A 27,736-nucleotide genomic window follows, 5' to 3' on the forward strand; every position below is an offset into this window, starting at 1 on the left:
AAAACCAGATATTAATATCCTGATAGAGCTCTCGGTATAAAAGAAAAAAGACAGGCCCGGTGCAGTGGCTCACACTTGTAATCCCAGCACTTTGGGAGGCTGAGGTGGGCGGATCACCTGAGGTTGGGAGTTCGAGACCAGCCTGACCAACATGGAGAAACCCTGTCTCTACTAAAAATACAAAATTAGCCAGACATGGTGGCACGTGCCTGTAATCCCAACTACTCTGGAGACTGAGGCAGGAGAATTACTTGAACCTGGGAGGCGGAGGTTGCTGTGATCTGAGATTGTGGTGATCTGAGATTGTGCCATTGTTCTGCCTGCCCTGTAGAGCATCCCTGACGGGGACTCTGGCCAGATTAAGCAATGCGGATCCTGAGAATGCTCCTGGACACTGGATTAAAGAAGGAAGAGGTTTATTCGGCTGGGAGCTTGGCTTTTAAGACACGAATCTGCTGACGTTCCCGGCCGAATAAACCTCTTCCTTCTTTAATCCAGTGTCTGAGGAGTTTTGACTGCGGCTCATTCTTTTTTTTTTTTTTTTGGAGACGGGGTCTCGCTCTGTCGCCCAGGCTGGAGTGCAGTGGCGCGATCTCGGCTCACTCCAAGCTCCGCCTGCCGGGTTCACGCCATTCTCCTGCCTCAGCCTCCTGAGTAGCTGGGACTACAGGCGCCCGCCACCGCGCCCGGCTAATTTTTTGTATTTTTAGTAGAGACGGGGTTTCACCGTGGTCTCGATCTCCTGACCTTGTGATCCGCCCGCCTCCGCCTCCCAAAGTGCTGGGATTACAGGCGTGAGCCACCGCGCCCGGCCAACTGCGGCTCATTCTGCTACAGTACTCCAGTCTGGGCAACAAGAGTGAAACTCCATCTCAAAAAAAAAAAAAAAAAAAAAAAAAAAAAGACAATCAAATGATGACATACATTAATACTGTCATTGAGTGCTGGGAAAGGAAATACATGTTGTTTATGAGTTTATGGTGTGAACTTGATCTACAGTACACCATCAAAGATGACTTTCCTGAGAAAGGGGTATTGTATTAGAGCTAAGATGTGACATTCCATTTTTATAAGTGCTATTGCCACACATTGCTTAATATTATCCTTGCAACAACCCTGTGAGGTAGGTACTAGAAAGTGGCAAACCCTAGGCCGGGCGCGGTGGCTCAAGCCTGTAATCCCAGCACTTTGGGAGGCCGAGACGGGTGGATCACGAGGTCAGGAGATCGAGACCATCCTGACTAACACGGTGAAACCCCGTCTCTACTAAAAAATACAAAAATCTAGCCGGGCGAGGTGGCGGGCGCCTGTAGTCCCAGGTACTTGGGAGGCTGAGGCAGGAGAATGGCGTAAACCCGGGAGGCGGAGCTTGCAGTGAGCTGAGATCCGGCCACTGCACTCCAGCCTGGGCGACACAGCGAGACTCCGTCTCAAAAAAAAAAAAAAAAAAAAAAAAAGAAAGTGGCAAACCCTGATTGGTGACTCCCCTCCTGTTATCACTTGCTATTCAGTGATGTCTTGGAGAAGTCATTTATCCTTCATTTTTTAATTTTAAAAATGCTTAATATGTTACATTTGTGAAAACAGTCTAAAAGTGATAATGTGAGTGAAAGTGCTTTATAAATCCTGAAACTCCCACAAAAGAGCCCATTAACTGTATGCCAGGTGTGAAGGGAAAATATCTTGGGCCTCTTCAAGCTGAGAACCTGGGAACCACAGAATTGGAGGCAGATTTGTGCCTCCAATTCTATTCAAAGTCATCTCTCTGCTCACAGAGATAGATGCATATTCTGATTACCTCTTCTGGAAAGACTTATCAGAAACTCAAAATAATGCAACTATCTGTCTCTCATCTACGTGTGACCTGGAGGCCCCCAGTGAGGGGGGGCCCTTGCTTTGAGCTGTCTCTGCCTTTCTGGACAGAACAAATGCTAATGTACTTCTTACATTTTGATGTCTTCCTAAAATGTATAAAACCAAGCTGTGCCCGGACCACATTGGGCACATCTCTTCAGGACTTCCTGAGACTGTGTCACAGGCGTGTCCTCAACCTTGGCAAAATAAACTTTCTAAATTAACTGAGACCTGTCTCAAATTTTGGGAGTTCACATTTTGGTAACCACAGGAGAATTCTGAGTGGAGATGCCCTTGACCTTTAAAAAAAAATCTCCTATTGTCTAGGCACGGTGACCCATGCCTGTAATCACAGCACTTTGGGAGGCCAACGCGGGTGGATCACTTGAGGTCAGGAGTTGGAGACCAGCCTGGCCAACATGGTGAAACCCCATCTCTACTAAAAATACAAAATTAGCTGGGCACGGTGGCTCATGCCTGCAATCCCAGCACTTTGGGAGGCCGAGGCGGGCAGATCACAAGGTCAGGAGATCGAGACCATCCTGGCTAACAAGGTGAAACCGCATCTCTACTAAAAATACAAAAAATTAGCCTGGTGTGGTGGCGGATGCCTGTAGTCCCAGCTACTCGGGAGGCTGAGGCAGGAGAATGGCATGAACCCAGGAGGCGGAGCTTGCAGTGAGCCAAGATTGCATCACTGCACTCCAGCTCTGGGTGACAGAGCGAGATTCTGTCTCAAAAAAAAAAAAAAAAAAAAATTAGGTGTGGTGGCGTCTGCTTGTAATCCCAAATACTCGGGTGGCTGAGGCAGGAGAATAACTTGAACCTGGGAGGCAGAGGTTGCAGTGAGCCAAGATGGCGCCACTGCACTCCAGCCTGGGCAACCGAGCGGGACTGCGTCTCAAACAAATAAAAGAAATCTCCTATTGGTGCTTGGTACCAGCATGAGCTAACTTTATGGCTCAAACCAATAGGGCAATTTGCTGAAGTCTGAGAGCACCCCCTCCAGAGAATCCCTAATCTCCCAAAATTTGGTTGAGATCTAAAGTAGTTTATTTTGCTGTACAACTCCTTTTTTCTTTCTTTCTTTTTTTTTTTTTTTTTGAGTTTTACTTGCTTCCTACAGGAAGGTAAGTTTTCCTCTTTCCATGAGTTCGAACTCACTTCCAACAGAGAAGATGAGTTGTTTTTTTTCCTGCTTCTAGGCTGGTAGAGAGCAATCTACAGCCTGTGACCCATCACTAGGTAAGAAACTGGTTTGGCATTTTTGTCTTGCAAATTCCTTTTAAACGAATAAAGTTAATATTTAACAGCCAGCTGGTGTTAATTTCTGCTTACACTTAGAGTGCTCAGAAATCGTCTAATTTGTGTGATCACTGTTAGTTTAGTAGCATTTTGTCATAGCTGAAATATGGTAATGAGATTTAAAAATTTTTTTTTCTTTTGTTAAGGAGCGCAATAGTTAAAAGTCAGCTTAATTAAAAGGCTAACATCCAAGACGTGTGTCTCTATGCATGCATGTGTGCATATTTGTATTTAAAAGGCCTTCATTAGGCCAGGCGCGGTGACTCATGCTTGTAATCCCAGCACTTTGGGAGGCCCAGGCGTGTGGATCACAAGGTCAGGAGTTTGAGACCAGCCTGGCCAACATCGTCAAACCCCGTCTCTACTAAAGATTCAAAAATTAGCCAGGCTTGGTATCGTGCACCTATAGTCCCACTTACTGGGGAGGCTGAGGCAGGAGAATCGCTTGAACCTGGGAGGCGGAGACTGCAGTGAGCCGAGATCAAGCCATTGCACTCCAGCCTGGGCAACAAGAGTGAAACTCTGTCTCAAAAAAACACAAACAAACAAACAAACAAACAAAAACTGAGATAAGATTTTTTTTTTTGTTTTTCTTTCTTTTTCTTTTTTCTTTTTTTTTGAGATGGAGCCTTGCTCTGTCGCCAGGCTGTAGTGCAGTGGCGGGATCTCGGCTCACTGCAACCTCTGCCTCCCAGGTTCAAGTGATTCTCCTGCCTCAGCCTCCCTAGTAGCTGGGACTACAGGCATGCGACACCATGCCCAGCTAATTTTTTTTCTTTTTTGAGACAGAGTTTCACTCTTGCCACCCAGGCTGGAGTGCAATGGCTCAATCTTGGCTCACTGCAACCTCCGCCTCCCAGGTTCAAGTGGTTCTCCTGCCTCAGCCTCCCAAGTAGCTGGGATTACTGGCACCCGCCACCATGCCTGGCTAATTTTTGTATTTTTAGTAGAGATGGCGTTTAACCATTTTGGCCAGGCTGGTCTTGAACTCCTGACCTTAGGTGATCCACCCGCCTTGGCCTCCCAAAGTGCTGGGATTATAGGTGTGAGCCACCATGCCCAGCCTAATTTTTGTATTTTCAGTAGAGATGGGGTTTCACCATGTTGGCCAGGCTGGTCTTCAACTCCTGACCTCAGGTGATCTGCCCACCTTGGCCTTCCAAAGTCCTGGGATTACAGATTATAGGTGTGAGCCACCACACCCGGCCTGTATGTGCTTTTTTTTTTTTTTTTTTTCGAGACAGAGTCTTGCTCTGTGGCCCAGGCTGCAGTGTAGTAGCACCATCTCGGCTCACTGCAGCCTCTGCCTCCTTGGTTCAAGCGATTCTCCTGCCTCAGCCTCCTGAGTAGCTGAGACTACAGGTGCACGCTGCCATGCCTGGCTAATTTTTGTATTTTTAGTAGAGACGGGGTTTCACAGTGTTGGTCAGGATAGTCTTGATCTCCTGACCTTGTGATCCGCCCACCTCGGCCTCCCAAAGTGCTGGGATTACAGGTGCAAGCCACGGTGCCTGGCCTGTATGTGCTTTTAAAGTCCTTGTGACATTGAGTTACAGGGCTCTGACTCCTGGGTCTAAAAAGGACACCAAGTCCTGCTAAATCTTAAACACTGACAACAATTAAAGCCTCATCTTCAAGCCCCATAGAACATGCAAATCAAAATAAACTGCTTTCCTGAGACACAGGGCCTGAAATTAAAGTTATTCAATTCCTCAAGGCCCAGGGACTACTGTGGAAGAGGTAGGCATGTAAGATTGTAAGAGCCAATTTTGAAATGTGAAATAAGTTCAGCTTCTCTTTTTTTTTTTTTTTTTTTTTTTTTTTTTTTGAGACGGAGTCTCGCTCTGTCGCCCGGGCTGGAGTGCAGTGGCCGGTTCTCAGCTCACTGCAAGCTCCGCCTCCCGGGTTTACGCCATTCTCCTGCCTCAGCCTCCGAGTAGCTGGGACTACAGGCGCCCACCACCTCGCCCGGCTAGTTTTTTTGTATTTTTTAGTAGAGACGGGGTTTCACCGTGTTAGCCAGGATGGTCTCGATCTCCTGACCTCGTGATCCGCCCGTCTCGGCCTCCCAAAGTGCTGGGATTACAGGCTTGAGCCACCGCGCCCGGCAGTTCAGCTTCTCTATAAATAGCACACTGATGCAAAACCAGTATATGGGCCGGGCGCGGTGGCTCAAGCCTGTAATCCCAGCACTTTGGGAGGCCGAGGTGGGCGGATCACGAGGTCAGGAGATCGAGACCATCCTGGCTAACACGGTGAAACCACGTCTCTACTAAAAAGTACAAAAAACTAGCCGGGCGAGGTGGTGGGCGCCTGTAGTCCCAGCTACTCGGGAGGCTGAGGCAGGAGAATGGCATGAACCCGGGAGGCGGCGCTTGCAGTGAGCTGAGATCTGGCCACTGCACTCCAGCTTGGGCGACAGAGCGAGACTCCGTCTCAAAAAAAAAAAAAAAAAAAAAAAAAAAAAACCAGTATATGGACCCTGTGTCAGATTAACAAGGTTTTCTTGCAGCTTTAACCAACTCGTTAATAAAGGTTATAAAGGTCGTAAAAGGCTTAACGGAAGTTACATTTTATAATCAAGATTAAATTTTATAGATTGTTTACAAAATTTTGAAATCAAATATAATTGACTTCATGCTGTTTTCATTAGGCCTTCTTGTTTAGAAAATTAAGTCTCCTCTCTCAAAGAATTAAGGTTTTTGCTTTTTTTTTGAAATTCTTGAATTATCACTTTGGTTAAATAAATGACTTTACAATGACCTGTAATCCTACTTTATAATATCAAGTGTTTTAAACCTTTTATGGTTGACAAACTTTCCAAAATCACATTATAAATTTTGTTTTTTTCTAACCTAATTCTTTAAGAAATTAGATCCCCCAAAAGTCTCCCCTGCCAAAAATGACATAATTTGGCTTGTTTGGTATAAAAATTATACAGGAAGCATTGTCACATATGAAATGGTGTTTGGTTTTCTTTGGGCTGTATTTGTGTAAATATGTTATTGGTATGTGTTCCAAAATTATGGGAAACTCCAGTAACTTTGATATAACTTAGTGTACATTATCATTAATAATCATAATTGTTATATAAAAATTATTGTGTGTCACAGAGGTAACAAATTTCCTTGTCAATTGTGTCTTTTAAGTAAGGCTGCCTTAAAACTTTTTTTATCCATTGACAATTGTCTTTTGGTCCTCTTTAGAAGGTGGTTTTGTAATCAGCTATAAAACTCCAGCAGGGCCGGGCGCGGTGGCTCAAGCCTGTAATCCCAGCACTTTGGGAGGCCGAGACGGGCGGATCACGAGGTCAGGAGATCGAGACCATCCTGGCTAATACGGTGAAACCCCGTCTCTACTAAAAAATACAAAAAAAAAACTAGCCGGGCGACGAGGCGGGCGCCTGTAGTCCCAGCTACTCGGGAGGCTGAGACAGGAGAATGGCGTGAACCCGGGAGGCCGAGCTTGCAGTGAGCTGAGAGCCGGCCACTGCACTCCAGCCTGGGCGGCAGAGCAAGACTCCGTCTCAAAAAAAAAAAAAAAAAAAAAAAAAAAAAAAAAAAAAAAAAAACTCCAGCAGGTGCTGTTGAATGCAGGTTTCTGATAACTTTGGAGATTGTGACATCAGAACAGAGGAAAAACTTTCAGGACTCATGGAGAGCTAAAATGTTCATGAATATTAAGCAGAACAGGAATTAACTGCATGGACTGAACCAATCTTTCTGACTTTTTGCTTAAAATGTTTGTTGATCCTGGCCAGGTGTGGTGGCTCATGCCTGTAATCTCAGCACTTTGGGAGGCTGAGGCGGATGGATCACCTGAGGTCAGGAGTTTGAGACCAGCCTGGCCAACATGGGAAAATCCCATCTGTACTAAAAATGCAAAATTTAGCGAGGCGTGGTGGTGCACGTCTGTAATCCTAGCTATTTGGGAGGCTGAGGCAGGATAATTGCTTGAACCCAGGAGGCAGAGGCTGTAGTAAGCTGAGATTGTGCCACTGCACTCCAGCCTGGGAAACAGAACAACACTCCATCTCAAAAAAAAAAAAAAAAAAAAGTTTACTGATGCTTTGTTTTGTTTTTCAGAGTCTTAAAACTTTTCTTTTGAGCTATTGACAGCTTTTAACAATTTAGTATAATCCTATGAACAAATTTGGAGCATATTTATGTCTCTCTACCTGATTTCTCCAGAATTTGGAAACATTTGTGAGTATTCTTAACTTACGGCAATACAGTTATTTGTGTAAATGCAATAAGAATATATTTTTCAGGGCTGGGCGTGCAACCATCTGTCTCTCATCTACATGTGACCTGGAAGTCCCCAGTGTGGGGGACCTTGCTTTGAGCTGTCTCCACCTTTCTGGATGGAACTGATGTACTTCTTACATATTGATTGATGTCTCATGTCTCCCTAATATGTATAAAACCAAGCTGTGCCCCAACCACCTTGGGCACATGGCATCAGGACTTCCCGAGACTGTGTCACAGGAGCATCCATAATCTTGGCAAAATAATCTTTAAAAATTAACTGAGACCTGTCTTAAATTTTCGGGGTTCACACAGGCAAGACACAAACATGTGCTGATGGGAGAAACCCATGGGAGTGGTATAATGATCCATCTGGAAGTTTATCATTTTCTTCTGCAAGACTGGAAAGTTTTTCCACAGCCGTAGGTTGTGCTCTGAAAGAAGGGAAGGGTGGATCCTGGTTGAAGTAGGAAAAGCAGCTATTTTTGATAACAATAAGAATGATACAGGCTAGGGCTGAGCAAGAAGAGGGGATAGGAACAAAAGAAATGTGGCTAGAAGCCAACAGATTGACTTAAATAAGGGAAGTAAGACATATAGTATCACTATCATCTTGCATTAATACTCTTCATTTTTACTTATCAAAACACTTCCACATAAACGATTTCCTATGATTTTCACAATAAACCTGTAAAGCAGATAGACAGTCCAGGAAGCAGTCATTGTACAGATTGCTTTGTCATTTTTAGGAATCAAAAAATTGAACCAAAATGTGGCCCTGAATTTATTGTTTTACAGTTAAAGGAAGAATGAAGACTGAGTGACACTTTTCCCAAGCTTGGGTCCTTGAGCTTTTGGCTGGCCTTGAGATAGACAGGTGAGGTGTATAGCACTGGAGTCTCACAGTTTACATTTGGGCAATCAAGTAGCAGAAGCCAAAGGCTCGAAGAACTACCGAAGTGTCAACATACAGGATTGACAGAAAAGACAAGCGGCGGGGCGCAGTGGCTCACGCCTGTAATCCCAGCACTTTGGGAGGCCGAGGTGGGAGGATCAGGTCGGGAGTTTGAGACCAGGCTGGCCAACATGGAGAAACCCCATCTCTAGTAAAAAGACAGAAATAGTTGGGTATGGTGGTGCATGCCTGTAATCCCAGCTACTCGGGAGGCTAAGGCAGGAGAATCGCTTGAACCTGGGAGGCAGAGGTTGTGGTGAGCCGAGATTGCGCCATTGCACACAAGAGTGAAGCTCCATCTCTCTCTCTCACACACACGCACACAAACAAGAAAAGATGACAAACTGGCCAGGTACTGTGGCTCATGGCCTGTAATCCTAGCACTTTGGGAGGCTGACCCTGGAGGATCACCTGAGCCCACGAGTTTGAGACTAGCCTGGGCAACATAGTGAGACCTTACCTCTACTAAAATTTAATTTTTGTGTATGTGTGTGTTTTGCAGGGCATAGTGGCATGCACCTATGGTCCCAGCTACTTGGGATGTTGAGGTCAGGGAGGTGAGAGGACTGCTTGAGCCCAGGAGTTCGAGGTCATCCTGGACAGTATGGTGAGACCCTGTCTCTACAAAAAATACAAAAGATTGGCTGGGCGGGGTGGCTCATGCCTGTAGTCCCAGCACTTTGGGAGGCCGAGGCAGGCGGTAACCTAGGTCAGGATTCGAGACCAGCCTGGCCAACATGGCGAAAACCTGTCTCTACTGAAAATACAAAAATTAGTTGGGTGTGGTGGCACGTGCCTGTAATCCCAGCTACTTGGGAGGCTGAGGCAGGAGAATCACTTGAATGTGGGAGGCGGAGGTTGCAGTGAGCCGAGATTACGCTATTGCACTCCAGCCTGGACAACAAGAGTGAAACTCCATCTTGGAAAAACAAAAAACAAAAAGCAAAACAAAAAATTAGCCAGGTATGGTGGCGTGTGCCTATAGTCCCAGCTATGTGGGAAGCTGAGGTGGGAGGATCACCTGAGCCTGGGGAGGTCAAGGCTGCAGTGAGTTGTAATTACACCACTGTCCTCTAGCCTAGGTGGCAGAGCAAGATACTGTCTCAAACAAACAAACAAACAAACAAAAAAAACACCTGGGGTGGAGTGGGGCATATGCATTTAGGTCAACAAATAATGTGTATATTATGAACACAGCATGCAAAAGTGGACAAGTACAATTATTTAGCAGATGTGGGAGTCAAGGAGCCAGAGCTGGAGGACTTTGGGAACAGGGTGGGAAGTTTCATTGGAACTAGGAAATCTGGGAAGAGAAGGGTCTTTAGAAGCACCATGGCTCATGCTTGTAATCCCAGCACTTTTGGAGGCCGAGGAAGGCGGATCACAAGGTCAGGAGTTCGAGACCACCCTGGCCAATATGGTGAAACCTCATCTCTACTAAAAGTACAAAAGCTAGTCAGGCGTGGTGCTGGGCACCTGTAGTCCCAGCTACTTGGGAGACTGAGGCAGGAGCATCACTTGAACCTGGGATGCAGAGGTTGCAGTGAGCCAAGATTATGCCACTGCACTCCATCCTGGGCCACAGAGCGAGACTCCATCTCAAAAAAAAAAAAAAAAAAAAAAAAGAAAAAGAAAAAGAAAAAATAAAGGAAGACAAGTTCTGTGGCCCAGGATGGAATTTTTTTTAGAGGTGGGGTCTTGCTATGTTTCCTAGGCTGGTCTTCAATTCTTAGGCTCAAGCAATCTTCCTGTCTGGGCCTCCCTAAATTTAACCTTTGATGTGGTTAGTGTGATACAGCAGGGGGACAATCCATGGGTTGTAAATACCAGAAAGGGCTCCTCACCGAAACAGCTACCTCTCATCTCAACCTCCCTGGACAGAGAGAGAGAGAGAGAGAGAGAGAGAGAGAGGAGAGAGAAGAGAGAGAGAGAGAGAGAGAGAGAGAGAGAGAGAGAGAGAGAGAGAGAGAGAGAGAGAGAGAGAGAGAGAGAGAGAGAGAGAGAGAGAGAACCCCAGAGCGCTGACAACATCATCATCTTTCTCAGGGACCTCATAGAACTCTGTTGGAGGGAGGGGTCTGGCACCTGGACAGCACTCCTCTATGACTTCATCAGCCTCAGAAGCCACAGGAAAGCAGCTTCGTCATCCTAAACTGAATGTCTTTTAACCTCTGGACTTCAACTGGCAAAGACTGGAGTTAAGAATAATGTGAAGCATCAGGCATCTGTGCTTCATGTGTTTCCTCTCTTAAACTGCTTTTTTTTTCAAGGGCGTCATGCCCTGTATTTGGCTTTAACATTTTGCTTTCTCAGCCTAGGCAACACAGCAAGACTTTGGCTCTCTCTTTTTTTTTTTCCTTTGAGACAGAGTCTCCCTTGGTCACCCAGGTTAGAGTGCAGCGACTTGATGGCGGCTCACTGCAACCCCTGCTTCCTGGGTTGAAATGATTCTCATGCCTCAGCCTCCCGAGTAGCTGGGATTACAGGTGCACGCCACCATGCCCAGCTAATTTTTGTAGTTATTAGAGACAGTCAAGACTCTGTTTCTTAAAAAAAAAAAAAAAAAAAAAAAAAAAAAAAAAAAAGCCGGGCACAGTGGCTCACACCTGTAATCTCGACACTTTGAGAGGCCGAGGCGGGCAGATCACGAGGTCAGGAGATTGAGAACATCCTGACCAACATGGTGAAACCGCGTCTCTACTAAAAATACAAAAATTAGCTGGCGTGGTGGTGCATGCCTGTAATCCTGGCTACTGGGGAGGCTGAGGCAGGAGAATCCCTTGAACCAAGGCGTCGGAGGTTGCAGTGAGCCGAGATGGTGCCACTGCACTCCATCCTGGCGACAGAGCGAGACTCAATCCAAAATATTAATAATAATAATAACCTGGGCACCCACCTGTAGGCACCCACCAGCAAGTCCCAGTTACTTGGGAGGCTGAGGCTGGAGGATTACTTTAGCCCAGAAGTTCAAGGGTGCAATGAGCTCATGCTTTGTCTAATATGTTTATCCAAATAGCCTCTTTCTGTTCTGTACGTTTGTATTTACAGGGTTACTTTTTTTTTTTTTTTTTTTTTGAGACGGAGTCCCGCTGTGTTGCCCAGGCTGGAGTGCAGTGGCGCGATCTCGGCTCACTGCAAGCTCCGCCTCCCGGGTTCTTGCCATACTCCTGCCTCAGCCTCCCAAGTAGCTGGGACTACAGGTGCTCGCCACCACGACCGGCTAATTTTTTTTTTGTGTGTATTTTTAATAGAGACGGGGTTTCACCGTGTTAGCCAGGATGATTTCCATCTCCTGACCTCATGATCCGCCCGCTTCGGCCTCCCAAAGTGCTAGGATTCCAGGCGTGAGCCACCGCACCCGGCCCCTACAGTTACTTTTGTACAAGTGCTTTGCTCTGGGAAATTAGGTGCCTTGTAATTGTTGTGATTGATAATGATGACATTGGAGAAGGAACATAAGACGAAGGAAGCTGACTCTGGGTAGGCAATTCTACTTCATTTTGCAATCTCTTTTCCTTTTTGCATGCCTGTGAGAATATTCTAAGATTGAAGAAGTTGTGGAGATAAGAGTGAACTGTTTGGGAATTCTTTCATTACCTCCCTTTTTAGGACAGCACAAAGATCAAATCACTGTCACCTCATGCAAGAAATGTGAGAACTGTGGCTACAAATCACTCAATACAGTACTTTGCATATTATTTCCTTACTGCTTACATAATTTATTGCAACATACTCTGCTTCTTTTCCCAGAACTGTCAAATCTCTGCTATATCAGTACTGGCTAAATTAGGTGTTAAATGATTGAGCTTGAAGATGGGCAAATCATGACTTCGGACTACATTCCTCCTTGCTTGGGGGCTGGGAAATTCCGTAAGCTTTCTGTGTTTCTATCAGACTGGTCTTGAAGGCGGTGGCTGTTTGTGGATCTCCCAGAGCGCCAACGTTGGCCTAAAAAAACCCCAAAGCTAGATTGTCCAAAAGGTATCCAAAAGGTAGTTGTATTATTTACAAGCCATCTTTTAGCTTCAAAACGTGATGAAGCATTTCCAGTTCCCTTTTCTTGAACTAATTCAGCAACTCCCTTTTTTGTTAGGTCCGCGCTGCTGCTAAGACTTCAGATGAGAGATGCTCCCGGGACTCCGTTATCCTGGGCCCCTCTGCCCAACATTTTTGATTAAGCGCTGCCTCCTGGCGGCGGCTGTAATACCCGACGCCTTCCCAGCCTAGTGGAGTTCACTTTCTTTGGTTTGGAATCTGGAAGCTGATGCAACAGCTCCCCCGAGGGGGCGGGGAGTCGGGAACCCGGGGTGGAAGAGACGGCCTTCGGGAGACCCCTCCTCCGGCTCCGAGCAGGCACCTTTCCTCGCCCCGCCTCCCGCCCCCGCCGCCGCCCCCCCACCTACAAGGGGCTTCCGGTCTGGGGGCCCTACCCAGATTCAGCTAAGCATCTCCGGGCCGGAGGCAGATGTGGCCAGGGGTTGGGGCTGTCGCCCCGACCCCTGTCTGGCAGCGAGCTTATGCGGGGTTGGGAGGGAGGGAAGAGGAAGCTGAGCGTTCATGGGGTGGACGACCAGTCTCTAAGGGTGTCCGCGGTCATTTTCATTTCCCGGCAGCAATCCAGCTGTGCGGGAGCGAGGAGCGGACAGAGGAGCGGGTTTCGAGGCCATGGTGCTTGGACCTTTGCGCCCTTCGCCTACACCCACCACAACCCCCTCTTCTAGCACTTCCTAGAGTCGGGGGAAGGGCGGGGGCGGCTTGGCCAGGTGGAGGGAGCGGAAGGGACGCCTGTTGGGGTGAGGTCCTGGTCCCCCAAGGCAGAGCTCGAGTGGGCCCCCACAGCCAGACCTGGGCCTCGGGGGCGACCCTGTTCTTCAGAGGGGTAATGAAGGCGGACGGTGGCTGGGTCCGAGCTTGGGAAGGCGTTGTCCTAGGACCGCATACTGGGGACCCAAAAGAAGGAGGGAAATAAAAGGGAAACAAATGGCAGGGGCCCGGAGAAAGCGAGGGTGGATTGGGGGGTGGGGATGGGAGAAAGGGACAAAGGTGAGTGAGGCCAGCAGGTTGGGCGGGGACGGAGAGGGGGATGGGAACGGCCAAGGGCTAGGCCAGCGAGGATCCTGGGCTGGGGGAGAGCTTTTCCGGGGAAGACCAGCGGGCGGGGCGCATGGTGGGGAGTTGAGTGTGTGCTTCGAAGTTCCGCTGTAGAGCCCACTTGCATATGCATGAACCTGAGCGTTCGCCTCCCTCGGCATTTTCCTCCTTTGCCCTTCACCCTTTCGCAGCTGTAGCACTTAGCTCTCGCCATCTCCACGCTGCACCCAGACCTGTCACCTGAGCCTGGGTGTGAGGTAGAGCAGACAAGAATTTCCTGCATCCAGGGAAAGAGTGTTAGATGATAGGCTTTTTGTTTTGCTTTGCTTTTCCCATTAATGAAACAAAAGTCCGTTTCAAATCATTCTAGGCCTCCCAGTAAAACCGTGAAAGCCATACTTCCTTCTTTGCCTTTAACGTATTACTGTCAAAAAGAGTACCTCCGGGTACTCCTTGCTTAGGAGCCAGAGCGGCAGCCAAACAGGAGGGGCCTGGAGAGCAAATTCAAGGACATGCCCAGGAGCCTAGCCACCTGGGAAATCAAATAAATAACATAGTTCATTCATTCATTTATTAATCCAGCAAGCATTTATTAACTGTCTATGTGAGCCCTGCTCTGCGGGGATACAGTGGTGAACAAAGCTGTTGTGATGCTTACATTCTAGTGGGGGTGGTGACAGCAAACAAATGACACCACGCATGGACAATATCACTGGGAAGCATGTTCCAGGCAGGGAGAACAGAAATTGCAAAAGCTGTGAGGCGGGAGCGTGCTTGCTATGTGGCCACAGCAGGGAAGCCAGTGAAGCTGTAGTGGAATGAGGAAGACAGCACGGGGGCCCATGCAGGCAAGGACAGCTTCCTCTTCCTAGGTCTTCCCTCACAACTTGGACCCGACCCCGGAGTGCAGTTAAGGGGCCGGCAAGTTGGGTAGCAGGCTGAGAGTGTCTAAAGGACACTAAATTATCTTTGGAATAATTCAGGTATTTGATGCCAGTGTACTATGATTTCTGTGTCTTGGTGAAATATGAGTTGGCTTTCATCCAGTGACATAGACTTATTGACAACTCCTTACCTGGACTACTTGTGTCTGGAGTAATTTTGCAACAGACAGGTGCAAATTGCAGGGTGTAGCCCAGGGGCCAGCCAGCTGACAGTTGCTTAAAGGCATTAGTCACAGTTGTAATTCCAAAAATGCATGATGCACTGTGAAGTGCTGCTCCCTGAGGGCAATAAATTTATACTATTATCTGCATTTTAAGTGGTTTACTATGCTTACCAAGAAGTTGTTTGCTTCAGAAGATTGCATGTGATGAAGATGTGTAATAATTTCTTCTTTTTTTTTGGACTGGAGTGCTCACTGCAACCTCTGCCTCCCGGGTTCAAGCGATTCTCCTGCCTTAGCCTCCCAGGTAGCTGGGATTACAGGTGCCCGCCACCATACCTGGTTAATTTTTGTATTTTTAGTAGAGACGGGGTTCAACTATGTTGGCCAGACTGGTCTCAAACTCCTGACTTTGTGATCTGCCCGCCTTGGCCTCCCAAAGTGCTGGGATTACAGGCGTGAGCCACCACGCCCAGCTGATATGTAATAATTTCTAATTTTGAATATAAAGAGGCTTACACAATTTGTATTCCAGGCAAATTGGTATTTCCCCCACCTCTGCTAAGTAAACGTTCGACACATGTTTAAATAAAACTGGTTTGAAGGGATGCCAACTCATGAGTCTGCCCAGGGTGCCATGGCCCAGTTGGCTCTTACCTGGTTGAGGTGGGATGTGTTCAGGTGATAACACACATCGATATCACCTGAACCAATTAGAGATCTCAGCTGTGAGTGAGCTTGCTTGGTGTCTAAATGTGCTTGGCTGTCCTCCTATAAGTGGTCTTCCTTGGCCTGCCTTACCTCCCTTGGCTTGCTTTAGGGGCTGAAATGGCACTGACACTCTTGAGATGGGACTGCAAAGTTTCCTTCTCTTGACCATGGGATCGTATCCCCTCTGCAGGACTAAGGATAGTATATGAGTGGGAGATGATTAGGAAATGGAATGAGGGGAGTTGCAAGAGGCATCAGAGGTCACTATCAATGGAGGGGAAAGCTTAAGTGCTCAGTAAATGTAGGGCAACAAGGAAGAGGGGGGTGGGGCTGAGGGAGGGAGGAGAAGGAGCTGAGACTCAGGTATTTGGTGCCAGTGTAGTGGAGAAGGTGCCTGGAGGCTGGCAGGCATTGAGGTCCTCTGGGTCTGACCAGGCAGTCCCAGCTCCAGCCCGTCCCCTGGCCCCTCCCCGCTGCCGGCCAGAGTCACACATGTGTTTTCCTGTTTTCCATTTCAGTCCCCGTTACCCTCTGCTTTTTCTGCTCCTCAGAGTCAACAGCTGCTGCAGCGTGAGCCATACCGTTGGTTCTCCTAACTAGCACCTTCCCCTCTCCCTTGACTGCGCTGGTAGCCCCTCCTCCCCGCACCTGCCCAAAGGTCACTGGACAGGTAAGAGGTGGGAGAGGAGGGACAATGGGCGAGAGGGGAAGTGCAGGAGGAGGATGGAGTGAGTCCTAAAAATCGACTGAATGGAGACCCAAGAGCCTCCTGTTTCTTGATCCCAGCCGTGTCCCTCCCTGGGCTGAAACTTCTGCCCAGAGACTTCAGCCCTTCCTTAATGGAAGCCCTGGCCACAGGAGTAAACAATTTCTTTTTTGTTTCACCTTTTTTTTTTTTTTTTTTAAGAGACTGTCTTAGCCACAGTAGAATATAGAAAAACAAACAGAGAACTGGGGAGGGAGGAGCTGAGCTTCTAGCTTGGAGTGATGGGGAAATCTAGTCATACCAGAGTGTATCTGTTTTCTGTTTCTGTTGTTAGGGGAGGCAGCACAGACTGGTTGGAGCCAGGAAGGCAGGACATGGGGTCTCTGGGAGAGAAAGTGTGTTCTTACAGTAGTTCCCTGAGCTCAGCTGAGGAGCCAAGACCCCAAGTTATGTGCTAGTTCCTGGAGGAAGTGTGTTTTGGTGTTGCCATTCGAGGGTGAGGTTAGGGTGAGGGGCTCCACTGACTGTTCTGCCCAGCACTGCATATTGGAGGCCCTGCTGCCAGTTTCTGAACCAAATTTCTTCCACAGGCTGTAGGATGAGTGTGTTGTCCTGTAATCTTCACTGGGTGTTCAGAGATGAATGCATCTCAGACAGGGAAAGACAACAAGGGCTGCTGTTATCTTATGGGCTTGCTCATGTAAAACCTGGGGTGGGCCGGGTGCAGTGGCTCACACCTGTAATCCCAGCACTTTGGGAGGTTGAGGTGGGAGGATCACGAGGCCAGGAGTTCGAGACCAGCCTGGCCAACATGGTGAAACCCCATCTCTACTAAAAATAAAAAAAATAAAAATTAAAAATTAGCTGGGCATAGTGGTGGGTGCCTGTAATCCCAGCTACTAGGGAGGCTGAAGCAGGAGAACCCGGGAGGTGGAGGTTGCAGCGAGCAGAGATCGTGCCACTGCACTCCAGCCTGGGGGACAAAGCAAAACTCCGTCTCGGGGAAAAAAAAAACCCCAAAACCCAACCCCCCCCCAAAAAAGAAAACCTGGGGCAGAAGAGCCCCTTTGGGAGAGCCTAGGGGTGTTGTTGGTTCCAGGCTGCCTGAATGGTGGAAACATTACCCTAAGACCCGGGGTCTTAGGGAGAAATGTGAGCTGCCAAAGATGGTGCCTTCTTGTCCAGGGTGCTAGGTAGTGGTTGAGAAAAGACAGGGGCTTCATGCTCTCTATGAATGGCAGCCTCCCTTGCCTAGTTTGCATGGGCAGACTGAAGTAGGTTAGAGTCCACTAGCACTTCCTGGTGCTACCACTAGGGCTTGCTGTTTGCTGGAGTACGGGTTTTACCCCCAGCAGATTTCTGTCTCAAAATTCCACGGATAGGACTTCACTTTTCAGATGCCACCAGTCAGGAATGAAACCCTGTACACTTCTCTCTCCATTCCCCCTCACAGTTTTCCCTTCCTTTGTCCCTCCTTCCTTCCTTTCTTTTACGTCATATTAGGACACATGCCCGCACCTTGGTGCCAGTGAATTTGGTCTTAAAAGGGCAGGCGTGATGATGTGATTGTGTTTTCTTTTGTTTGCTTTAGAAGTGGGCACCCTAGCAATAGCAGCACTGCCAAGAGGACTTGTAATCACCTCTTATCCCTGCAAAGAATGAGAAAGGGGAGGGGCAGCCAGGAAGGAGATTAACAAACTTTATTGGAGCCTTTAGTCTAGGCTATAGACTGAAGGATGACAGAGGCTTTCTTTCTTTTTTTTTTTTTTTGAGACGGAGTCTCGCTCTGTCGCCCAGGCTGGAGTGCTCCTGAGTAGCTGGGACTACAGGCGCCCGCCACCGCGCCCGGCTAATTTTTTGTATTTTTAGTAGAGACGGGGTTTCACCGTGGTCTCGATCTCCTGACCTTGTGATCCGCCCGCCTCGGCCTCCCAAAGTGCTGGGATTACAGGCGTGAGCCACCGCGCCCGGCGCTTTCTTTCTTTTTAATCTAGTCTGATTACATCTTCCCCCAGGTAATTCATGTAGGTCATTCCTGTCCAAAAGCAAGGTCTAAGGTGGTGCCGGTGGCTCATGCCTGTAATCCCACCACTTTGGGAGGCAGAAGCAGGTGGATCAGTTGAGGCCAGGAGTTCAAGACCAGCCTGGCCAACATAGCGAAACTTCATCTCTACTAAAAATACAAAAATTAGGCTGGGCACGATGGCTCATGCCTGTAATTCTAGCACTTTGGGAGGCTGAGGTGGGCGGATTGCCTGAGTTTAGGAGTTTAAGACCATCCTGGTCAACATGGTGAAACCCCGACTCTACTAAAAACACAAAAGATTAGCTGGGCGTGCTGGTGTGCACCTGTAATCCCACCCACTCGGGAGGCTGAGGCAGGAGAATTGCTTGAACCTGGGAGGCGGAGGTTGCAGTGAGCCGAGATCGTGCCACTGCACTCCAGCCTGGGCAACAGAGCAAGACTCTGTCTCAAAATAAAATAAAATAAAATAAAACAAAACAAAATAAAATAAAACAAAATAATAAAAATACCAAAATGAAAACACAAAAATTAGCCAGGCGTAATCCTAGTTACTCAGGAGGCTGATGCATGAGAATTGCTTGATCCAGGAGGTGGTGGAGGTTGTAGTGAATCAAGATCGTGCCACTGCACTCCAGCCTGGGTGACAGAGTGAGACCTTCTCTCAGACAAACAAACAAAAAACAAATAAAATAAAATAAAATAAAAGGAAGGCCTAGAGACTAGGGCAGGCCAGGGGGATGGGGAGATGGAGAGATAGTATACTTGTGTGATTAAGAGTGTAGGACCTCTGGTGATTCCATGAGATGATGTGCTTAAAGTCCTTAGCAGTGTGTCTGACCCAGGTAAGTGCTCAATAAGTGATAGCAATTATTATTACAGGAGCATTTTGGAGAAAAGGATAGTCTCCTCCAGAAGGATTTCAGATCACTGTGAAGCCTGTCTTGGGAGAAGCATGATCTCTGGGAACGCTCACACCAGAATCCTCCTCCTAGATTAAATTAAAAGTTTAAAGAGCTAGAATGGGAGGATGTGTGGTGGAGATGTCTCCCAGAGATATTTAGATCTCTATTCTCTGGTTGTAGAATAACCAAAGAGGGTTAGAAGAGATATGAGAAGAAACAGATAGTTGGATTTCAGAATGGATAGGGTCTATTTCTGTTGGTAAAATAGAATACCAGATTTAAAGTAAATAATAAAGATAGCATAAACTATGTGATTTCCAAAAAATGCTCAGCTTTCTCTGCCTGTTCTGGGCCTGTCTGTCCAACAGAATTCAGTGAAATCTGATTTCCTCATTATTTAAAAAAAAATTTTTTTTTTTTTGAGACAGAGTCTTGCTCTGTCACCCAGGCTGGAATGCAGTGGCCCACTCTCGGCACACTGCAAGCTCTGCCTCCCAGGTTCCTGCCATTCTTCTGGCTCAGCCTCCCAAGTAGCTGGGACTACAGGCACCTGTCACCACACCCAGCTAATTTTTATTTTTATTTTTATTTGTTTGTATTTTTAGTAGAGACAGGGTTTCACCGTGTTAGCCAGGATGGTCTTGATCTCCTGACCTTGTGATCCAGCTGCCTTGGCCTCCCAAAGTGCTGGGATTACAGGCGTGAACCACCGCGCCCAGCCTGATTTCTTCATATTTTTTAGGAAAGTGGAGTAAACTTATATATGAGGAAGTCGTTTATAGGAATTTATGCTTATCCCAAAAATCTTGGTATGTTTTGTCAAGAATGAAAAGGCACATGGGTCTGGTGGGGATGCAGTCAGATATTTGATCTCTTGATTGTATTTCTTTTGAAGTAGTCTGAGGCTCAGACTTTGGGGCAGTGGCCCAGGTTTGGAGGCAACCTCCCAGTCTGTCTTTGCATGGGGAAGTGTGCAGAGTTCTCTTAGAACACCCAGTCACAGGGTGTAGAGACTGCTTTTACACTTCCTGTAATCTCAGCATGGGAACAAGCCTTTGTGTCACACTGTGCAACCTTCCTCCCTTTCTTAAATGCTTGGGGTGAGAGAGAAGAGAGGCTAGGGTGGGGCATGGAGGACACAGAGAGAGAGAGAGTGCTATGTATTCCTTCCCGGCTACTGTCCTGTCCTCAGCTAACTTGGTCTGGAACAGTTTCCCCAGGGCTACAGATACTGCACCCAGCTGACTGTCCTTTCTTCTGGGCCCCCGGTCCCAGAGCAGAGCTGACAAAGGAGATTCCTGAGAGAGCGACTTCTTATCACAGAAAGTGCTGAGCCAAGAGCTCCTAGCCACCCCTTTTGCAGATGTGAAGGGCCAGTGAACCTTGGACACAGATGGTTGCTTAACAGTCCTTTCCCCCTCCCTCACTCCTTCCTTTGCGGGCCGCCTCACCTCCTCCACCCTTCTTGCTTAAATCCATAGGCATTTTTCTGGCCTTCCCTTTTACTGCTGGCTGGGAAGGAGGAGCATCAGACCACAGATCCTGGAAGGCACTTCTCTTCCTGACTGCTGCTGGCACTGCCGTGAGAACCTGCTTATATCCAGGACCAAGGAGTAAGTGTGCGTTCCACCCTTTTCTCATCTCCACTCACCTTGCTTACCCTCGTCTTTGCTGCTGTGCAGTGTCTAATTGCTTCTTCTCCCGAGTGCCTCTTGCCCTAATATCTCTCCATTGCTTGACTAGCCTCTCCCATTTTCCTCTCAGCTGTCTCCTGCTTGGTGTTTTCCAGCATGTGCTGCCTGGCTGCAGCTGTCTTCCTGCCTTGGCTTGCAGTGGTATCTCTCCAGCAGCAACTCTGGGGTAGGGAGTGGCCATCAGCTGCCTCCAATCATCTCTAGGTTTCATTGTACATTGGATCGCCCTTCTCTCATTCATACTTTTTTGGGTGATTCAACGATGCTGATGTGAGGGATCTGATAGCAGGAGGCTTGGAATACCAGAGACTGGGAAAAAGGTATCTGGGAAAGGAAAAGCGAGGAAAAGAGAATAGCCTGTTTTCTTTCAGGGTGAGGTGGGTCTACTTGGGCTTTGCCAGGGCTGAAGACTCCAGCTAAGGGTTAAGGGATGCTCCTTGGGCAGGAGGATGGTTGTGGGTTTCCAGCAGATTTCTGAAGCCTTTAGGTTTGGCAGATATAGAGTCTTTAGGGAAAAGAGCAGTGTCATGAGGCGCTCCCACAGATTAGTTGCTTGTAAGATCAGTTCCTAATGTTGTATCTCAGCACAGGTGATCGCTGAAGCTGAAATTGGAGGGAAGACGGGTTTTGGATAAGGCTGAAAACTCAGGGTCAAGCCATTATGGTTATTTTCTGGGAACTGCCACACTGCCCCCATGCCTGTCTTGTATTATAGCAGGCTCAGAGAGAACCAACATTTAGTTTTTTTTTTTTTTTTTTTTTGAGACGGAGTTTTGCTCTTGTTGCCCAGGCTGGAGTGCAGTGGCCTGATCTCGGCTTACTGCAACCTCCACCTCCCAGGCTCAAGTGATTCTCCTGCCTCAGCTTCCCAAGCAGCTGGAATTACAGTCATGTGCCATCACGCATGGCTAATTTTTGTATTTTTAGTAGAGACGAGTTTCTCAATGTTGGGCAGGCTGGTCTTGAACTCCCGACTTTAGGTGATCCACCCGCCTTGGCCTCCCAAAGTGCTGGGATTACAGACATGAGCCACCGTGCCCAGCCCAAGATTTCGTTCTCTATTTGGTGAGTTGGGTGGGCAGCAATATCCTAATGATGAGAGACAGATGCTTTCTCTCTGGCGAATGAGTGCCTTCTCTTAAAAATTCAAGTTGGAGGCCAGGCAAGGTGGCTCATGCCTGTAATCCCAGCGCTTTGGGAGGCTGAGGCGGGTGAATCACCTGAGGTCAGGAGTTTGAGACCAGCCTGACCAACATGGAGAAACCCCGTCTCTACTAAAAATACAAAATTAGCCTCGTGTGGTGGTGCATGCCTGTAATCCCAGCTACTCGGGAGGCTGAGGCAGGAGAATCACTTGAACCTGGGAAGTGGAGGTTGCGGTGAGCTGAGATTGCACTCCAGCCTAGGCAACAAGAGCGAAACTCCGTCTCAAAAACAACAACAAACAAACAAACAAACAAAATTAGCCAGGCGTGGTGGCAGGTGCCTGTAATCCCAGCTACTTGGGAGGCTGAGGCAAGAGAAGTGCTTGAACCTGGAAGGCTGAGGTTGCAGTGAGTTGAGCCAAGATTGCACCACTGCACTCCAGCCTGGGCTACAGAGCGAGACTCTGTCTATAAATAAATAAATACATATTCAAGTTGGGGTTGTTTTGATGAGTGAGCTAGAGAAAAGGTTATTTGGAGGTCTCTGCAGTGGTTGGTGGGCTGCCCATATTAGCCTGCGTTGGAGGCAGGTAGAGGTTCTGTGTAATTGCCAACCACCTAATATATAGCATCATCTTTCTTCCTTAAAGGGCAATGCCAGGAAGCTGGTGAAGGGTTTCCTCTCCTCCACCATGGTTGACAGCACTGAGTATGAAGGGGCCTCCCAACCTGAGGTGGAAACCTCCCCTTTGGGTGATGGGGCCAGCCCAGGGCCGGAGCAGGTAAAGCTGAAGAAGGAGATCTCACTGCTTAACGGCGTGTGCCTGATTGTGGGGAATATGATCGGCTCGGGCATCTTTGTTTCCCCCAAGGGTGTGCTCATATACAGTGCCTCCTTTGGTCTCTCTCTGGTCATCTGGGCTGTCGGGGGCCTCTTCTCCGTCTTTGGGGCCCTTTGTTATGCGGAACTGGGCACCACCATTAAGAAATCTGGGGCCAGCTATGCCTATATCCTGGAGGCCTTTGGAGGATTCCTTGCTTTCATCAGACTCTGGACCTCCCTGCTCATCAGTGAGCCCACCAGCCAGGCCATCATTGCCATCACCTTTGCCAACTACATGGTACAGCCTCTCTTCCCAAGCTGCTTGGCCCCTTATGCTGCCAGCCGCCTGCTGGCTGCTGCCTGCATCTGTAAGTAGGGCTGGGGCAGGAGGTGGTGGATGGAGGGCTGGGCAGAGACTGGGATGTGAGTGCAGTCTGGGAGTAAGAAGGAGATAGAAAGGAATGCCTCTGACAACATATATATATATACACACACAACTATATATACACACACACACACAACTATATATATATGCAAGTATACACGCAACTATATATATACAACTATATATATACAACTCTCTCTGTCTCTCTCTATATATAGTTAAATTAATGTATGCTTAGTGTGAAATTTCAAACAGTACCACAATGTAACATAAAAACACTCACCTTTTCCCCAACTTCTCACGGTAAGGACTATTAGCAGTTTGCATAGTCTTCCTGATTTTTTTTTTTTTTTTTAAGAGACAGGTGTTTTGCTCTGTCACCCAGACTGGAGTGCAGTGATGTGATTATACCTCACTTCAGCCTCAAACTTTTAGGCTCAAGCTATCCTCCTGCCTCAGCCTCCTGAGTAGCAGGGACTACAGGCACACTGATTTTTTTTTTTTCTTGTTCCTTCAAGAGATGTAGTTTTGGCAGGGTGTGGTGGCTTATACCTGTAATTCCAGCACTTTGGGAGGCTTAGGTGGGCAGATCACCTGGGGTCAGGAGTTCGAGACTAGCCTGGCCAACATGGTGAAACCTCATCTCTACTAAAAATACAAAAATTAGCTGGGCATGGTGGCAGGCGCCTGTAATCCCAGCTACTCAGGAGGCTGAGACACGAGAATCACTTGAACCTAGGAGGCAGAGGTTGCGGTAAGCCAAGATTGCACCACTGCATTCCAGCCTGGGTGACAGAGTGTGACTCCATCTCAAAAAAATAAATAAATAAATAAAAAATAAAAAAATTAAAAAAAGAGGTATGTTTTGTTCTTTTACAAAAATGAGATCATACTAGTCTACATGTAATTCTACAATGTGCTTTTCCTCTAGCATTATCAGTGACATTCTTTTCTACTTACAGATCTACTTTTTAAAGAATGCTTCATATTATTCCATGTTAATTTTAAGGATGTATTTTAAAATTATGTTTTAATTCCATGTTAGTTATAAGGATTTAAGTAGTTTATTTATCTAGCTAGTCCTCTGTTAATGGCCATATACCTTGGTTTCAGTTTCTCAGTCTTACAGATAATGCTCCAGTGGATATCCTTTTGCAGTTGCGTGAGTATTTCTGTAGGCTAGATTCTTCCTTTTTTTTTTTTTTTTTTTTTGAGATAGAGTCATTCTGTCACCCAGGCTTGAGTGGCACAATCTCAGCTCATTGCAACCTCCATCTTCTGGGTTCAAGTGATTCTCCTGCCTCAGCCTCCCTAGTAGCTGGGATTACAGGCATGTGCCACCATGCCCAGCTAATTTTTTTGTATTTTTAGTGGAGATGCGTTTTCACTGTGTTGGCCAGGCTGGTCTTGAATTCCTGACCTCGAGTGATCTACCTGCCTCGGCTTCACACAAGTGTTGGGATCACAGGCATGAGCCACTGTACCCAGCCTCTGTGGGCAAGATTTTTAATACTGTTATTTCAGTCCACCTTGGCTTTTTCTCCATCTCATAAATAAAATATTATTTAAATCTGTACATTCAGCAAAGCCACTGGAGGTGCTGAGATGGTGATTCTCCACAGCCCCATCCCTCAGATGCCTCTATTCTTGAAAAATGCCCTTCCAACCTGGGAGAGCCTAGGACCTTAAAGATGCCTTCCACCCCACAACTGTGAAGAAGCTCAGACATTCTGTCAGTTTGAGGGGCAGCTGCTGTAGCAGTTGGGGCACAGGAATCTTGCACCAGGTGCAATTGCTCATTGGCTCCCTGCTCTCCCGTCAGCTTGTGTCCTTTTTTCTTTCAATTTCTGTATTGCCCCATTCACTCCTCAACTTCCTTTCCAGCTTCCCTGATTTTACTGTTGTGTAGAGAACTGGCTGTCTTCTGTGGGGTCCTTCTGTGTTTTGTGTGTCCTTGGGTCTGGCCTGGACTCATCTCTGCGTATGTTTGTCATACATGGCAACAGTCAGGGAGGGGTGGAAGGCACCGCTTTGTGTTGTAAGAAGGGGGTTTTCACTGAGGTTTTTTTGTTTTTTGTTTTTTTTGAGACAGAGTTTCACTCTTGTTGCCCAGGCTGGAGTGCAATGGTGCAATCTCGGCTCACCACAACCTCTGTCTCCCAGGTTCAAGTGATTCTCCTGCGTCAGCCTCTCAAGTAGCTGGGATTACAGGCATGTGCCACCACGCCTGGCTAATTTTTGTATTGTTATTAGAGACAGGGTTTCTCCATGTTGGTCAGGCTGGTCTTGAACTCTTGGCCTCAGGTGATCTGCCCACCTCAGCCTCCCAAAGTGCTGGGATTACAGGCATGGGCCACATTCCCAGCCTTAGAATTCTATTATTTTAACTATCTTTGTCTGTGTCATTTCTGACAGCTCTTGTTCCTTGATTTTGGCATTGTGCCTACCTCTGCCAGTCACCCCTTTTTAATTTTCTGCTTCTTCTTCTTCTTCTTTTTTTTTTTTGAGACAGAGTTTCGCTCTTGCTGCCCAGGCTGGAGTGCAATGGCGTGATCTCGGCTCACTGCAACCTCCGCCTCCTGGGTTCCAGAGATTCTCTTGCCTCAGCCTCCCAAGTAGCTGGGATTACAGGCGCCCACCACCACGCCAAGCTAATTTTTTTGTATTTTTAGTAGAGACAGGATTTCACTATGTTGTCCAGGCTGGTCTCAAACTCCTGACCTCAGGCGATCCACCTGCCGTGACCTCCCAAAGTGCTGGGATTACAGGCGTGAGCCACTGCACCTGGCCAATTTTCTGCTTCTAATTTAGGTATAGAGACATACATGTTCAAACCCTCATTCACCCATGTACACATTCATGTGCCTGTATATCCTTGTAAGAATACATGCAAAGGCCGGTCACAGTGGCTTACGCCTGTAATCCCAGCACTTTGGGAGGCCGAGGCGGGTGGATCACGAGGTCAAGAGATCAGGACCATCCTGGCCAACATGGTGAAACCCCGTCTCTACTAAAAATACAAAAATTAGCTGGGTGTGGTGGTGCATACCTGTAGTCCCAGCTACTTGGGAGGCTGAGGCAGGAGAATCGCTTGAACCCGGGAAGCAGAGGTTACAGTGAGAAGAGATTGCGCTATTGCACTCCAGCCTGGGTGACAGAGCGAGACTCTGTCTCAAAGAAAAAAAAAAAAGCTGGGTGTGGTGGTGGGCGCCTGTAATCCCAGATACTGTGGAGGCTGAGGCAGGAGAAACGCTTAAACCCAGGTAGCAGAGGTTGCAGTGAGCAGAGATCATGCTACTGCACTCCAGCCTGGGCCACAGAGCAAGACTCTCTCAAAAGACAAAACAAAACAAAACAAAAATAATACATGCAAAGTAGCCACAGTTATGGTTCATATGCAGAGCTCTTTAGTGAGTAAAAGGCATGGAGTTTTGTGCACAGATGTGTGACACACATTTGAGATTACTCTGATAGAGTGAAATGTGCACACCACTTGTGCACACACTTGTGTTTGAGGTTGGGCTCAATAGCTATGTGACCTTGAGCCAAGTGCACTGACTGTTTAATTCCAGGCTGTTGTGAGAATGGAATGAGATTCAGTGAAAACCATAAATTATGACTCAAGTGTAAGGTATTATGTTTAAAATTACTATCTTTCTTGGTCACTTATAGTCCTGTTCCTCTTCCTGTTTCTTGGCTTCATCTGAGTAGTTATGGTTAGATAAATGAGATATTACTGCATAGGTAATATCTGGACTTTGTTCTATCTTTAATAACTTCAGGGGAACATAGAGATCTAAAGAAGGTTCAGAAGGGCAACCAAGACTAAGAATTTAGTGACATATGATTCATGGGTTTATTCTTTCAGCCACTGTTTTGGTTTTGTTTTTAAATTTTTTTTATAGAGATGGGGTCTCACTATGTTGCCCAGGCTGGTCTCAAACTCCTGGGCTCAAGCAATCTGCCTGCCATGGTCTCCCAAAGTGCTAGGATTACGGACATGAGCCACTGCACCTAGCCTTCTGGCACTGTTTAATAAGCACCTGACACAAGTCAGATGCTAGGACCTATGAAGACATTCTGATTAGCCTAAGTGAGAACTTAGGCAGACTCTTCAGATTTAGCAACAGAAGGGCTTTAATTTAGAGCTTTCATACATTCCCTACCTTACAAAAAATTTAATTAGGGCATGCTATGTGTGTGCTAGATATTTTACTTAGTGCTGCAAAACAAAGAAGAATGATGTCTAGCCCTTGCCATTCCATAATTTATAGTCCAGAAAGGAGACAGACATGTTAACAAATAATTGTCATGCAACATAATTTGTGCACTGATAGAGGCACCATAAGAGCAAATGGGGCAATATTTTTTTTTTGAGACGAAGTTTCACTCTTGTCGCCTAGGCTGGAGTGCAGTGGTGTGATCTCGCCTCACTCACGCAACCTCCATGTCCCAAGTTAAGCGATTCTCCTGCCTCAGCCTCCCGAGTAGCTGGGATTACAGGCGTGCACCACCACACCTGGCTAATTTTTGTGTTTTTAGTAGAGACGGGGTTTCACCATGTTGGCCAGGCTGGTCTCGAACTCCTAACCTCAGGTGAACCACCCGCCTCAGCCTCCCAAAGTGCTGGGACTACAGGCATGAGCTACCACGCCTGACCTAAATGGGGCAACTTTATTTTTGTAGGGGAGGAGAGCTTAGGAAAGTATTACAGAGAACATGGTGTCTGAGCTGAATTTTGAAAACAAATATAGCTGTCTCCTGCGACCTTTCACACAGGAGACAGC

The 27,736-nt window shown here is 47.3% G+C and overlaps 1 protein-coding gene across 3 annotated transcripts in view; it reads left to right on the forward strand.

The window, feature by feature from the left end:
• The first annotated feature begins 14,967 nt into the window (after positions 1-14,967).
• Positions 14,968-27,736, forward strand: part of SLC7A7 (solute carrier family 7 member 7) — a 46,781-nt gene continuing 34,012 nt past the window's right edge. Inside the window, exons 1-4 of one of the 3 annotated variants that reach the window (XM_030929850.1) lie at positions 14,970-15,938; positions 20,384-20,521; positions 22,392-22,523; positions 22,790-22,932. In XM_030929850.1, the coding sequence (XP_030785710.1) occupies positions 22,453-22,523; positions 22,790-22,932 (214 nt within the window). In that variant the 5' untranslated portion in view covers positions 14,970-15,938; positions 20,384-20,521; positions 22,392-22,452. Of the gene's footprint in view, positions 15,939-20,383; positions 20,522-22,391; positions 22,933-27,736 lie in introns of all 3 variants that reach the window. The other 2 variants (XM_030929849.1, XM_010378350.2) reach the window with 2 other exon arrangements.

This window comes from Rhinopithecus roxellana, chromosome 5, assembly GCF_007565055.1.
Source record: "Rhinopithecus roxellana isolate Shanxi Qingling chromosome 5, ASM756505v1, whole genome shotgun sequence".
Lineage (NCBI taxonomy): Eukaryota > Metazoa > Chordata > Mammalia > Primates > Cercopithecidae > Rhinopithecus > Rhinopithecus roxellana.